Source organism: Taudactylus pleione, unplaced genomic scaffold (genome assembly GCF_031769625.1).
Source record: "Taudactylus pleione unplaced genomic scaffold, aTauple2 ptg000349l, whole genome shotgun sequence".
Taxonomy (NCBI): Eukaryota; Metazoa; Chordata; class Amphibia; order Anura; family Myobatrachidae; genus Taudactylus; species Taudactylus pleione.
Genome location: NW_028284750.1, coordinates 677,923 through 694,021, shown reverse-complemented (window position 1 = coordinate 694,021; position 16,099 = coordinate 677,923). Strand labels below are relative to the sequence as shown.

The window sequence follows — 16,099 nt, the reverse complement described above, 5'->3', positions numbered from 1 at the left end:
TAAAAAGTTGAAAAGTTTGTTTTAAAAACAAATATATGAAAATTTACAATGTATTAAAACTGTAAAAAGTTGTAAAATATGAAGATTTTATTGATCAAGAACGTATGTGCCCTTGTAATTTCAATGAGATTTGTGTAGACAAATGAGCACTATTGACTCCACTCAATACCACTACTGGATGAGAGAGTAGAGTCTTTGTAGAGATTCCAGGTCTAAGTGGAATATGACCTGAATTGAAGATAGAATTATATCATATGCTAAGAAGTAGGCAAATGAACAGAGAAAAACTCAAAAAGCTTAAGTGCTTACAGTTCAGTTTTTTTTTGAGAAACAAAAAATCACACAATAAATCATCAGCACTACAAGTTAATGCAATAAACATTGTATTTAGAGAATGTATCCGACACCAAGTTTGTGTCAAGCTGCAATTTCAAAATAGCTGATGAACTAAGTTCTTCTCTTGAACAGCTCTCATTTGAAATAACCCAATTAAAAGTGCTGAAGCCTTACCACAATAACTTTTCTTATACATTATATAAAGCATTTATAGATATTACAGATTGTTATTTCAAGCTGCAGTAGCCCTTTCATTTTTTTCTAGTTTTCCAATTATACCAATGTGGCATACATTCTTAAAACGTATAAATATAAAGTTAGTTTGAACAATTTATACACAATAATGTAGCATAACAAATGATTTTAGCAAGTCACTTTTTTTTTATTTTATGACCCTGCAATAAAGTGGCTTTAATTATTTTTTTTGTATCAGATTTTTAAAAAAAAATCCAATGTGAATGACTACATTTTTTTTTTGTAATTTACTTTTTTTTTCTTTTTTACTAATAAAGAAATACACATAGGCAAGCTTTGAAATGGCTACAGCAGCTTCTAACATTGCATCTCTGAGCATTTTATGGCACCTGTGAAACTAGTATAGAGGAGACATTTTATCAATCAAAATATAAGGATTCTTATACAAGAAGGCAGGAGAAATTCATATGTAATATAAAAACCACTGGTGCATCAATCACCAAAAAAACAAACAAAAAAACAAAAGCATGATACAGTATATTACTGTAACAAGGTAAAGGTTTTGGCCATACAACTCTACAATCTGTTTGGGTAAGTAGCTGAAAGTGCCAAGTAGCCAGACATGATTAGAGTAGAAATGAACAACAGACATTGATTAGGAGAATATTTCGTGTTAGGAAAGCCGTGAGCAGCCACAGACTTAAAAAAAAAAAAAAAGGAAACAAAGAAAAATCCAAATCTGTACAACAGGAGTCTTGAAAGAGTAGGAAAAAAATATATTATGTAGGGAAACCAACAAAAAAAAAAAAATACGGAAAGTCAATTCATTTAGTAAAAACGGATAGATCCAAACAGTAGCTTAAAAAGGCACAACTTCCCTTTTCCGATATACACTTGTAAACTTTCAGCAGGTTACATGCATAAATCAAACTCTTATTTTTTTTTTCTTCCCCCATGGGAGAGAAACAAAAATAATTAAAAAAAAGCTAAAACACCTGACAGGAAAATAAAACAAAATTATTTTTTTTAGCAAACATATCCATCCAATGTGACAATTAATACCAGAATGTTCACAATTCAGACTCTGGTTTAATTATCTGTTATGCTTCTCATTTCACTGAGTGAACTGAGGAATTTTCCATAGTCCAAATCTTGGCCCTCTGTAAACCACATGAACTGTAGTGCATAATTACGATAGGTACACCGTTGCAAGGACATTACCACGTCTGATTTCTTGTTAATACAGTAAAAGCTATAATTTGACTTATTCTTTCCTTAAGGCAACTTTTTGTGTATGTATGTGTATGTATATATATATATATATATATATATATATATATATATATATATAATTTTAATAAGGCAGTCATTTCTGATGAAATAAAAGTTTTCTGATATCTCCAGCTGAATATTTTGGTATCTGATTGCTGATAATTTCTGACAACATCTCTGGAAACTCAACACTTAACGATTTGTTGGTGAAGGAATAGAAGCAGAACTGTAGAAGATTTTCAACCACCTAAAAAGGAAAGAAAGAAATATTGTGACACAAAGTATAACTTAATTTCAAGGAAGAAAACATGTAGAGGTACAGTTGTACTTTTCCTTCAGTATTGTTCATCTTTGCAAAATAATTTAAAAATGTTTTCCTTTCCCCAAAAATAAATATTCCTAAGAAAGGTACCAGAGTGCTGACACAATGCAGATGAAAGAAATAATATTAATAAAAAAAAAAGATATAAAACAGAAGTATTACTCTGTTTTGTTTGTCATTAGAGCTGTTTTTTTTTATTTATTTAATCACGCCTTTCTACTACAAATTTTCAATTTAAGACTTACCTCATGCATTGTATCCATTAGCTTTGTCAGTTGGTAAAATCGTTGCCAGTTTTGACTGGAATTTCCCTCCCTCTTTACTATGGCTTTTCCCAGTTCTTTAATATATGTCATACGGATTTCCTCAAACAGCACATTGCTTTTCAGACCGTCTTTGGGAACTAAAGATGAATATATAGAACATTATAAAGTAATAAACAGCTCTCCATAGCAGATAAAACAATAAATAAAAGGCTACCACTTAAACAGAGTTATTATTAACACGGCCTTTTTTGACTCCTGTAATGTTGGCATGAAGTCTTTCCTTGCCTAGCTACATTGAAGCATTTGGGCAAGGTGTATGCTAAATTCTACTGTTATTTGTAGTCTAATATGCTGAATGCAGTCGGAATAAGTAGCCGATGGCATTATGTTAAATTTTTAAGGTCTCTATAGCAAATAATTAATGTGGGAAGCAGGTGCGCTCGTATTCTAACGATTAATACTCTGAATTCAATTCGGCAGCTAACACAGTGGGCTCTGCATCCCAAAATATACAACAATGGAAAAGAAAAATAGTGCAGCGCCATGTAGAATTCAGTAAAAACAATTCATTAAAAATTCTTATAGATGTATGAATACTTCTTAATAAAAAGTTATGAGTAACATTTCAATGAATCCTTATTAAATTGAAAAATAGCAGGATATAAGGCAATAATTTGTACATATAATAGAAAAATATAAATAAAAGGAGATAGAAAACTGACACACATTAATACAATAAGACGTCCTGTGCGGTATTAAACTGCACTTTGATCTCAGGCAGTCCGCAATTCACTGTAATAGTGTGACTAATAATAAGTGAATAGTCAGTAACACAACTTATTCCCAGTTTCAAAGTCACGTAAATGAACAGAGGGTAAGTTTGTATCAAAAGATATTCAGTTGTAAAGGTGCAGTAAATGGTTGCTGGTTTATGCCAGCTAATATACTTGCAAAGTAATGTGTGGGACGAGGGGTGGATATCCCCGGCAGGAGGTCCGATGTTAGCCTTTTCCAGACGGCATCTTACTGAGATACTGTGGGACAGAGACTATCCAAACCAAGTGGAACATATACCGGAACAGAGGAATCCAAGCCTTCCGATGGACCCCCCCCCCTACCACGAAGAGACGGTCCCACACTGGAGTGTCGGATGCTATCACCTGCTGGTGAATCTATCTAACAGCGTCTGGAAAAGGCTAACATCGGACCTCCTGCCGGGGATATCCACCCCTCGTCCCACATATTATTTTGCAAGTATATTAGCTGGCATAAACCAGCAACCATTTACTGCACCTTTACAACTGAACACCTTTTGATACAAACTTACCCTCTATTTACGTGACTTTGAAACTGGGAATAAGTTGTGTGACTGACTATTCACTTATTATTAGTCACACTGTTACAGTGAATTGCGGACTGCCTGAGATCAAAGTGCAGTTTAATAACGCACAGGACGTCTTATTGTATTAATGTGTGTCAGTTTTCTATCTCCTTTTATTTATATTTTTCTATTATATGTACAAATTATTGCCTTATATCCTGCTATTTTTCAATCTAATAAGGATTCATTGAAATGTTACTCATAACTTTTTATTAAGAAGAATTCATACATCTATAAGAATTTTTAATAAATTGTTTTTACTGAATTCTACATGGCGCTGCACTATTTTTCTTTTCCAAATAATTAATGGTCTGATTCTGGGCCGCACGCAATGCCGATAGTCACATAGTTGAGCGTGTTTTTGCAACTGCGCATGCACGAAATAGAGGGTAAACTCGTACGGAACACGCATTACACAGTCTACGCACAAAGGTGCTGTTGCGATTGGGACAGACGGTATCAGAAATGTTGTGATGGGCGGTGGATAGAAATGCACACAAATGGTCCAATCAGGGGGGTATTATGGCAGTGTCGCAGGGGTGTCATTGTAAGTGGGTGTGTACACAAATGCAGTCACAGGAGACTTGTCAGACGTAGAAACTGCACCTGCCGTAGGGTTGGTGCAAGTTTCGGTGGTGCGACTGGTGCGTCCTTATACGCCACCATCAATCTGTATTACAGTGTGCATGGGTGCTAAAAGTGGATGTCTCTGCCCTGGCACATTTGGCCTCATGGATGTATAGATGCGCCCAGTTATTTTGTTGCCGGTTGCGGGACAAACGTGCCCGCAAATCGCGCTATGCTATTGCGCGTCCCCGATCGCGGGAAGGCGTTTTGTGCCACTCATGGCTCAACTTGCTGCGCTATGGACCCATCTGTACATGCATTTGTATAAAGTTGCAGGTGGGTGACTGCCAATAGACGCTGCTGCGTACGACTCAGAATCAGACCCTAAGTGTACTGGGGTGATGCCAACATGAATAACCGATCTAGCCCAGCTTTCTGTGGAGAATGAGAGCACAGACAAACATATACATTTAAAATCATGTTAACAAATCGGGACATACTCACTTGTACACAATAGCAACAAGGTTTTCATGCAGAGATATTCATCATATGAAATCTGGAGGCGAGTCATTTCCTTGACAATTTTGAACATGTCTTGAAATCGCTCTTGCATGTATGGTAGGCGCATCCTCTCCCTGAGATAGCAAAGAGAAGAAAGACGTATATAAATAATGAGCGCTATGTCGTGTGATGGTGTCTGTGGTCTCTGGCCAGAAATATGCATGCCCAGTTCTGTGATATTTTATTTGAAAAGATTATTTTCATGGTGAAATGTATCTATGGTGGTGAGTAGAAAAATAAAGTTGCATTTTTTAAATAAACTCCTAAATAACCTATTGGATACAAATCAGAATTAAAATAAATACTATAAACAGCTGTAAATAACAGGTACTGTAGCCCTTTCATTGCAAGCAAGGTGGCTTAGGCTGAATAGTCTAGACTGCATCTATTGCACACATGGGTTGGATGTTTGGATCGATTGTAAACTCCTATTACAGAAGTATGAGTAGAGGTAAGAGGGTTGTCTGCAGGCACATTCATAAATACTGTACAGTGCTGTGTACTTCCTAGTGTAAGAAATGTGCTTGAGTTAGATATATTGGCTTGCCTGTGTACCTTGGTTTGTTTCCAGTCAAACAACAATCTGCCTCAAACTTAATCCCACCAAACATATACTGTACCAACTGTCTATAGTTTGTTTGCAATTCTACAGTGTAACTTGATGGGAGTGTACACAGTGTAGCTTGATGGGAGTGTACACAGTGTAGCTTGATGGGAGTGTACACAGTGTAGCTTGGTGGGAGTGTACACAGTGTAGCTTGGTGGGAGTGTACACAGTGTAGCATGCAGCCCCACTCAGAAGCATAACGCTCCAGGTTGGAGGCGACATACTGATTACATTTGGTTAGTGATCAAAGGCACAGTGCAAAATGTAATGCTCAGGGCTGTAGCTAGGGTAGTGCGGCCGGTGCCATCGCACAGGGCACCACAGGTCAGGGGGCGCTGTTTGAGCCTATCAAATATCTGTTTATTATCATTCTTGCTTGTACCTTCCTCTTATTTCATCCCCAGCATCTCATGGCCTCCCCTATCACTTCCCTGGCCCTTCCCCATGAAGCCATGGCCCTTTTTTGGGTGCATTATGTCCCTTTGAAAAATGAGGGGGCGCCAATGCTCTTTCTGGCACATGGTACCAAAAAGTCTAGTTACGGCTCTGGTAATGATGCCACAGGTTACACTCATCAACACAATTATTATTATCATTCATATGGCGCCACAAGTGTTCCGCAGTGCCTTACAAAGTACATAAACAAGTTGTAGACAAGCGACTTACAGAACAATACAATACAGGGCCAGGACATGGTTAATATATATTGCTACATTAGCGACCATAACACCCAGATAAGCAACAGAGCATAAGCAACCAAGTGTTAAGTGCCCTAGTGGTGAGTAAGAAGTGGATGAAACTAAAGTAGGGAGAAGCACAAGAGGGTAAAGGGCCCTGCTCGTAAGAGCTTACATTATAGAAAGCAATGAGGCCATTTAATCTGATGTTTCTGTGCAGAGAGGTACCAGCAGTACTCTCAGGGCGAGTACACACAGGTACTTTCCATAGACCGCCAGTTTGTTTAATAATAGATCCATATGAGGGAAGCAGCCCACAGGTCACCAGTGTATATAGTGAGCACAGTAAGGAAAAACCGTATGGAAGCAGTTTCCTATTGTCTGGTTCTGTGGTCAGCTCAGTGTACACAATGACTGCTCCCTTATTCCTATTCAAACTGAATTCTGTTTTAATGGTGGAATACAGCAGTGGATCTGTTGTAACAAAGGGGGTTGTTTCTTATGATTGCTTAATAGTAGATGTAGTGGTAGGCTACATGGAAATCTCTAAGTTTAAAAAATACCACACAAATTGAATTGCCTCAGTTAAAGTGGGTGAATGTAAAACGTTTATTACACCCTCAGTAGGCACATAATGCCCCTGCATTAGGAGCCTCTCATCAGTACATTCTGCATCTCCAAGAAGATAGCTGCTGCCTGTTTACACATAAATAAGAAAAAGTAGTAAAAATACAAATTTTCTATATTTACAAACACGTTTGAATAAAGGAATCGTATAACAGGGTTGGGTATGATATGCCGGTGTATGAGATGCTGGTGGTTGAAATACAGACGCCGGCATCTCGATCGTGCAGAATCCAGACAGAGTCAGGTAAGTACCCTAACTCTCCCCCCTCCCCTCTCCTAACCCTCCTTTGGTGGTGCCTAACCCTAACCTCCCCCAATCCCCGGGCTAAGTGTAATACTTACCCCCAGCCTTACATTCGGGATGCCAGACGTCGGTATTCTATGTTCGACATTGCGGTGTCGGGACTCCGGCGTCGGTATATTGACGTCCAGGATCCCGTCCGCAAGCATCTTAAACGTGACTGCCAATCTCTAGAGATCTGGGGCAAGTGTGCTTACCTTCATGGTATGATGTAAAACAGTTGGACAACCCTGTTTACATTTTATTAATGCGATAATACATAGAGCCATATTCAATTTGAGCGGACCCGCGATACTTTTTCGCCTCCCGGACTTTCCTCCTACTTTGCCTGTTTTGCAAGCGGAAAAGTATTGCGTGCATCCCCACGTATCCCCGTATTCAAAGACGGACTGGACCCGGCGAAACTGAAACAATCGGAAAGTCATGTCAGATTTGGGGAAATCAGCCTGAGACCCCCCAAAAGATGCTCTTACATGGGGGTTCACTATGGTACCCCCCTATTTGGCTTGCTGAAGGTATTTGGTGTTTTTAAGTGGGCTCAATAGCTGTTAAATAGCGTTTTTGTATACATGGTCAAGAATAGTATTCAGGAGGTTTTTTTTGCAGAAAATAACTTATCCCAGCAAATTTAGGGTACTTGTAAATGGGGACAGCATATTTTAAAGTTGCTAATGTAAAGTTGAAAAAATGGTGAAAAATCCACCTTCTGCAAGCACCTGCAATGAAAAAACACCTGGTGCATACTTGGGGACCTCCCTGGAGTCTAGTTTGCTAGTTTTAACTTTGTCCCCCAACATTTTTTTATTGCCCCCAAAATGAAAGTTATTTTTTGGGGTGTTAACTATTATTTTTTATTTTTTTGACGCAGTTTACCTTTGGGGGACTGCCTGAAGGCTGCACGGGGGTTTCTGCAACGTTGCACCCCAAAACCGCACTTTTTCTGCCTGCTATTTATAGGCAAAACTTTTTCACCTATTACATTGGATTGACTTTCCGCTTAGGCGGAAAGTCTTTCAAATTGAATAAGCCGATACTTTTCCGCCTGGCGAAATGACGTCATCGGTGAAACTTTTTTGCCGATCTCGGCTCTTCGCTCCAAATTGAATACGGATCCATAGAGTGATCATTGAGAATAGGCAAAACCTGCAGTTTAAAAAGTAAGACAAATCTCTATATGACAACAATGAAGTGATAGTTCTGTATTACAGCAAAAACCTGTATTGACTGTCACATTTTAATCAGTATTTTATTAGTTTATTCTGGCCTTTGGTGAATTAAAGCACTGATAACTTGCATGAGTAGTGATGTCAGTAAGACCACAGGTATGTGCATCCAAACATGATGATAATAGGTACCTGGGATGTTTAGGCTCTCTCTAACATGCAAGATCCCATGTGTATTATACAGAACATGAGAGGGAAAGGACATCATTTAAGCCATGCAAAAAGAAAACTGAAGGTTCTCTCTTTACAGCAGCAAATGTTTGGCCAGCTGATACACAGGTAACCCTTCTGCTTCCTGGCAGTAATGCAGTGACACGTGTGATCAGCTTACATCATGGCACAGAGATCTGTGTTTGGGTACAGAGCATTACAGACTAGGGGAGGTAACTGGGCATATGAAGTGATAATTACAGTAAGACACATGCTTTCCATAGAAACTTGCCACAACTCTTTTTCAGCATGAAGAACTGCAGAACAGAGTGGCTAATTCATGGCGGGTGTCAAACCCCCTCTAATATATTTAGGCTGCGGAATTGATCCCCCGGAGCTATCTAATTAGTCAGCCTACAGCACTGCACTTAACGCAAATTTATTTTCGGGTATCAGCAAACCCAAAAATGTATACGCGATAATTAGCCTGTTTGCTCAGCTACAATCGTTCACAAGTGGTGCCTATGTGGCCACACACTAAACTAGACGGATCTGGTAAGTGTGCCGGTCATGTCAAACAAGTGGATTGCATGGATTCCTTCATCACATTGACAGATATAGAGCAGCATGTGCAGCAGATCTGTCAATTCGATGAACGACCTTGCAGGAGCGCGCATAGGCCGACATAGTGCGTACACACTTGCCGATGTCGACGATCCGCAGGATTGGGTGAAATATTGTCTAATGTGTGCCCCCCTTTAGTTTCAATGGGGCAGGGACTGATCTGAAAGATTATATATTCTCCTTACAGCACTTCCTAATAAGGTATGGTATATATAAACAAGGACAATAATAATAATGAAAGGCAAATAAAAAAAAGCTATTTGCATGTGCAAAGTTAATACATTACCACCTAATTACAGGCTTTATTTAAACCTTCTGCAATAGGCTAGAGTCTTCCTTTCCTTAACCAGCATGACAGAGAATGACAAATTAAGAGCACTCCTCTATGGATCATGTCTGTTCTATGTGCATGTCAAGTTGGCATCAGAGTATATTTTCTGGCTTTCAAATCATTACACAGTTTTTTGTAGTAAAATCATGACTTGTATACAGAAATAATAAGCCAGTAATGTCATGTGTGGCTGGAAAATTGAAGGAGACACTGAGCTTTGTGTAGGCTGAGGGGTAGGTGTTAAAAGGTTTCAGCATCTGAACGTCACTTCTCTGTGACTCACTGTATAGCCATGAAGACTCAACCTGTATGCCAGTAATAAGGCTCTTCACATTTCACAATAAAACATTAAGCCAAAATCAGTTTATACAGCAGCGATACAGTAACAAGAAAAAGCTTTGTTTGCCTGACGTACATTTGGAGCAGAATTCAGTGTACCTAATGTCCTGTACAATACCGCACTATGCACAAAACGCCAAAGGGAAAGAGGTGGTATTGCTACAATTAATGAACAAAGTCAAATCTAATACTGAAAAGAAAAAAGCTGCATCTGTACATAATAATATTGAATTGCTTTGAAATGAGACAGTAGGTCAATAATATACACAAAATAACACTTTTTCTTCCAATGTCAAAGAAAATATATCCCATAAGAAAAAACAACTTGTTTATAAGAAATTATCCACATTGCTATATAAAACAAAACATTAAATATTTTAAAAGGATAGTGTTTGTTCAGTTGATTTGTGTGACTTACTGTACATTTAGAATTTTCTCTTACAATATATAAATATATTCTCTTAACATGCACGCTTCCAGTTGTACTGTTTCCAGCACTGAGAAATAGTTATGCAATACAAGCAATGAAAAAAGCAGCCATAAAAGGGATACAGTTGGAGAAAGGAATGTCTGATTCCAAGACACAGCTCTGAGTACGTGTCAACAGACGTAAGCGTCTTCAGCTGTATGTGCACTGAGTAGGCTACACTGCACAGTGTTACCAGATTTCCAAACTTCATTTTCTTTCAAAGGTGACCTGTTTTACTAGACACCACCCACCAGTGTATGCTGGATTCGGATGGCTGAGAACATGTTCTAAAGCATGGGTAGGAAACCTGTGGAGCTACACATCCTAACATGCCCTAACAGAAAAACTGTGGCAGGGATTCTGGGATGTGTAGTTCTACAGCCGCTGGCATGCCACAGATTACCTACCCCTGTTCTAGAGAAACCCCACTCCTCATCCACTCATCTTTTATTGTTATTATTTTGTTTAAAGTTTGTTTTTAATCACCAGTTATTTATATACTTGGAAAAATTAAAAACAAAACTAACAAACTAAAAAATAATTTGCTTTAGTCCTTAACTTCATTAGGATTATTTTTTTTAGAAACTAAAAGGGCATAGCTACATTTCTGCATTAATGTGACCTTAAATGTATTGTAATCTTAATTTAAGTAATAAAAATAGCTAATATAGCACAATAGGAATACTTTTTCACATATTTATTGATCATAATGATCCAACATTAAATTTGATGTAAATGATATGAGACCCTCTAAAATTCAGTAACCGGTGTGACCCAGTGAGCCACAATGATTATGCAGCACATCTAATGTGTGTCCCCATACACTTATCCTCATTAAATAGTCTAATTGGCAAACCATACGACTTTATCCTTAAATATGCCTCTAAGTACTTAATGCTAAGTACATAGTAAACGATTAGCAAATTAAGGCGCAAAATTCAGGAAAAAGTACATAATCTGGGTAAAAAGACAGAGGACCTCATTCAGAGGCGGTCGCAAGAAGCGATCGCTCTCTCTGAATGAGGGCGGGCGCTGCTTATTTTTTGGTGCGGCCTCCTGGTCGCTAGCTAAGCTGTGGGTTACCACCCAAAGCTTAGCTAGCGACCAGGGTGATGGTCGCGATGGTGATCACCATCGTGACCATCGGGGCTTGCGACTAGACCCTAAGGTTGGGTCTGGACACTCGCAAGCCCCAGGGAGCTTTCTGCTCTGATGGAGCAGGAAGCTCCCCACTGATATCACTGATGATGTCAGTGCGGCCGCCCACAAAACGGTAGGCGTTCCTTAAGGAACTCCTCCGTTTTAAAAACCACCCCTCCGGCCCGCCTACAAAAAGGGGTGAGCTGTCGATCAACATCGACAGCCGCCCCTTTTGTAGTGAAACTCTCGCTCCGGGGCTTGCGCAGGCGCAGTGCGGCCGCTGCGCGTGCGCAGGGCTACCCATCGACCCGTTTGCGAGCACATCGGTGCTTGCAACCGGGTCTGAATGACCCCCAGAGATCCTACAGTGTAGGCTCTATGGCCCTCATTCAGAGGCGCTTGCAAGAAGCGAGCGCTTGTTCTGAATGAGGGCGGCTGCTTCTTTTTTTAAGTGCGGCCTCCTGATCGCTAGCTAAGCTGTGGGTTACCACCCACAGCTTTAGCGACCGACCAGGTTGATGGTCGCGATGGTCAAGACCATCACGGCTTGCGACGAGACCCTAAGGTTGGGTCTCGGCAGCCGCAAGCATCAGGGAGCTCCCCACTGATATCACTGCTAATGTCAATGCGGCTGCCCACAAAACTCTGTTTGTGAAACCACCCCCCCCCGCCTACAAAACGGGCCGAGCTGTCGATCAACATCGACAGCCGGCCCCTTTGTAGTGAGCTCCGGACAAAGAGAGTTTCTCTCTCACTCCGGGGCTTGTGCACGCGCAGTGCAGCCGCTGCGCATGCGCAGGGGATAAACATCAACCCGGTTGTGAGCGCTCAGAGGCTGCAACACTACTAAGCAAGAGGCATCACACCGTGAAGACCAAAGAGCTCTCCAAACAAGTCAGGGACAAAGTTGTTGAAAAGTACAATTCTGGGTTGGGTTATAAAAAATATCCAAATCTTTGATGATCCCCCGGAGCACCATCAAATCCATCATCATCAAATGGAAAAAACATGGTACCACAACAAACCTGCCAAGAGAGGGCCGCCCACCAAAACTCACAGACCGGGCAAAGAGGGCATTAATCAGAGAGGCAGCACAAAGACCAAAGGTAACCCTGAAGGAGCTGCAGAGTTCTACAGCAGAGACTGGTGTATCTGTGTTTATGGAAGAGTGGCCAGGAAAAAGCCATTACTTAGTGATAAAAATAAGACGACACGATTTGAGTTTGCCAAAAGGCATGTGGGTGACTCCCCAAATGTATGGAGGAAGGTGCTCTAGTCAGATGAGACTAAAATTTTACTTTTCGGCCACCAAGGAAAACACTATGTCTGGCGCAAATCCAACACATCCCATCACCCCAAGAACACCATCCCCACAGTGAAACGTGGTGGCAGCATCATGCTGTGGGGATGTTTTTCAGCAGCAGGGACTAGGAAACTGATTTGAGTAGAGGGAAAGATGGATGGTGCTAAATACAGGGGTATTCTTGAGCAAAACCTGTGTCAGTCTGCCTGTGATTTGAGACTGGGACGGAGGTTCACCTTCCAGCAGGACAATGACCCAAAGCATACTGCTAAGGCAACATTCGAGTGGTTTAAGGGGAAACATTTCAATGTGTTGGAAAGGTGAAGTCAAAGCCCAGATCTCAATCCAATTGAGAATCTGTGGTCAGACTTGAAGATTGCTGTTCACAATGGAAACCATCCAACATGAAGGAGCTGGAGCAGTTTTGCCTTGAAGAATGGGCATAAATCTCAGGGGCAAGATGTGGCAAGCTCATAGAGACTTATCCAGAGCGACTTGAAGCTGTAATTGCCGCAGAAGGTGGCTCGACAAAGTACTGACTTTAGGGGGGTGAATAGTTATGCACGCTGACGTTTTCTGTTATGTTGTCCTAAATGTTGTTTGATACACAATATAAAAAAACCATAACTTCACAGTTGTAGGCATGTTCTGTGAATGGAATGATGCACACCTTCAAACAATCCATTTTAATTCCAGGTTGTGAGGCAACAAAACATGAAAAATTCAAAGGGGGGTGAATACTTTTGCAAGGCACTGTATATCTGCTAAGTGTATACCCAGCTTTAGTCACACCAGGTGTATCACACCATATGACGTAAAAATGATAGGTGTACGTGAAACAGTGCAATCTCCCCAGTAAGAAAGGCCTGACAATGTTGTGTTTCAATCGGTAAGACAGGTGCTGGCAAAAGTCAGATCTGGCTGTTTGACTTATGATCACCTCAATGCTGGCTGCTCGTGGTATGTCATTCTTTTCTGTGGTTCTTACAGTCTGGAAGCTGTAAATAGTAACATATAAGAGTAGTGTGTTTACATCCATTATGCTTATTTGGACGCAACTGAAAACTTATTCAGCTCTGCTCCAGATTTATATCATACGCACTTACACCCAGATACACTTACATACAACCAGGACATAAGCACAAGAAAAAGTTTTTTTTTACATTTGTTTTGATAGCAAAAAACACTACTAGTTTAAATTTAAATAAAAAAAATCTCTCTCTATAATACAGCAGGTAAAATGTTCCTCCTCCTGTACAGATAGAAATATTAAAGAAATTAGATAAAAAATATAAGCTTCAGAGGTGAAACCATAACCATCCAATCAGAAGCAGTTATCTAGTGCTGGCAACAATCACCACGATCAGTCAGTCTGAAAGCCGACTAGGCTGCTCATGGCAAGGCGACGTGAATTATTGGAGTTCGAATGGGGCATGATAGTTGGTGCCTGATGGATGGGACATTCCATTTCTGAAGTTGTGTGGACACTCAACATTCCTCGATCTACGGTGTCATGTGTGTACAGGATTATACCTCATGGAACGCATTACCATCCACTGTGGACAGTAAAGTGGCCGACCACTGGTGCTTAATGACCGTGACCAGCAGTGTCTGGCCAGAATTGTCCGTGGTAACAGACAAGAGACACTGGCTCAAATCACATCCACATTCAATGCAGGTAGTACCAGGCGCATATCCAGCAGGTCAGTGCAGCGTTCTTTGGCTTCCATGGGATATGGGAGCAGAAGACCCATCAAAGTGTCACTGATAATACTACCACACCAGACACAGCGCCTCACCTGGGCTCGTGAAGTCGCTAATTGGACCCTGGAGGACTGGCAACACGCGGTGTGGTCTAATGAGTCACGGTACCGGTTGTTTCGGCCTGATGGTAGGGTTCGGGTGTGGCGCAGATCCCATGAGGACATGGAGCCCAGTGGTCAACAATGCACCGTGTAGGCTGGTGTTGGTTCCACAATGGTGTGGGGTGTGTTCATGTTGCATGGGTTGGGTCTGCTTGTCCGTTTGTACACATCATTGACTGGCAACCACCAGGTTGCATTGCCTAATGACAATTTGCAGCACGTCATGTACCACCAGCAGGATAATGCACTGTGTAATAGGTCTCAAGTTGTCCATAATTAGTTCGAGGAGCATTTTGGAAAGTTACGACAAATGGTGTGGCCACCACATTCACCTGATATGAACCAAAATCAAGCATTTATGAGTGGTGGACACATCCATTCGCACCCAAGATCCTGCACCCACAAATATCAGGGAGCCCTGGGAAGCTATCCAGATGGCATGGGTCAATATCTCTTCAGAGGTCTTCCGTCCACTTGGGGAATTGATGCCATGTCTAATTGCTGCACTTCACTGGGATAGAGGGGGTCCTACACAATACTAGGCATCTATCCGATGACTTTTGGCACTTCAGTGTATAACCGGATATGCATACCATTGACTCAGCATAAAGCCCATAGTGTTTTGCAAGTTGGACATGCTCAAAGCAGTCCCACTCCTGGGCGAATAGGTGAAAACATATTTTATAACCATTAAAAAGATGGCCATCTTCCTAACAATTAACACAATTTTATCATATATATTTTAGTTTTAACAACAATCTCTGTTTTTTTTTTATTATCTTAGAAAAGGGTTATTTTGAAATAATGTGTAAATTTACAAAATTACTAAGGAGTAGAGATTTTATTAAAACATTATTTGTTAATTTGCTGTATTTACCTAAATGTTATACAGGTTGAGTCTCCCATATCCAAATATTCCGAAATACTGAATATTTTTAGCATGATTGAGATACTGAAAACTTTTATTTTTGATGGTTCAATGTGCACAAACTTTGTTTAAGGTCCAAAATAATTAAAAATAAAGTATAAAATTACCTATAGGCTGTGTGTATAAGGTGTATATGACACACAAATTAATTTCATGTATATACACAAACTTTGTTTGAGCCACAAAATTATTGAAAATACTGTATAAAATTACCTTCAGGCTGTGTATATAAGGTGTATATAACACATTAATGCATTCTGTGTTTAGATTTGGGCCCTATTCCTAAGACATTTGTGACCGGACGCCTTTCGCCTAGGCCGTCCCTGGTCACGGGTTAGCGCTTTCGGACTCCCACTCACCTTCAGTGACCACCTGTCACTGACTCCGCCCACTGCGCCGTGGGCGTTTAACGATGCTGCCACCACCAAACTCTACCATCGGCGTTTGGAACCGTTTTTTACGTACAATCAGGCTCCTACGTTGGCACCTGGAACCGCTTCTGCTGCGTATGCGTTTGACTAACTGTGGACACACCTCCTGTTTGGTGTCGGCTGTTCCCACCTGATCCCTCGCAATGGACCAGGTCTGCATGGTAGCTTGGCAGAGGGCTTGAAC

At 40.6% G+C, this 16,099-nt stretch overlaps 1 protein-coding gene across 3 annotated transcripts in view; it reads right to left on the bottom strand.

Annotated features, from left to right (window-relative positions):
* Positions 1–16,099, bottom strand: part of NR3C1 (nuclear receptor subfamily 3 group C member 1) — a 178,980-nt gene continuing 162,881 nt past the window's right edge. For all 3 annotated transcript variants that reach the window (XM_088444108.1, XM_088444109.1, XM_088444107.1), the window contains exons 7-9: positions 4,844–4,974; positions 2,371–2,528; positions 1–2,050 (exon numbers count right to left, since the gene is read on the bottom strand). In XM_088444108.1, coding sequence (XP_088300234.1) covers positions 1,898–2,050; positions 2,371–2,528; positions 4,844–4,974 — 442 coding nt within the window. In that variant the 3' untranslated portion in view covers positions 1–1,897. The remainder of the gene's footprint in view (positions 2,051–2,370; positions 2,529–4,843; positions 4,975–16,099) is intronic.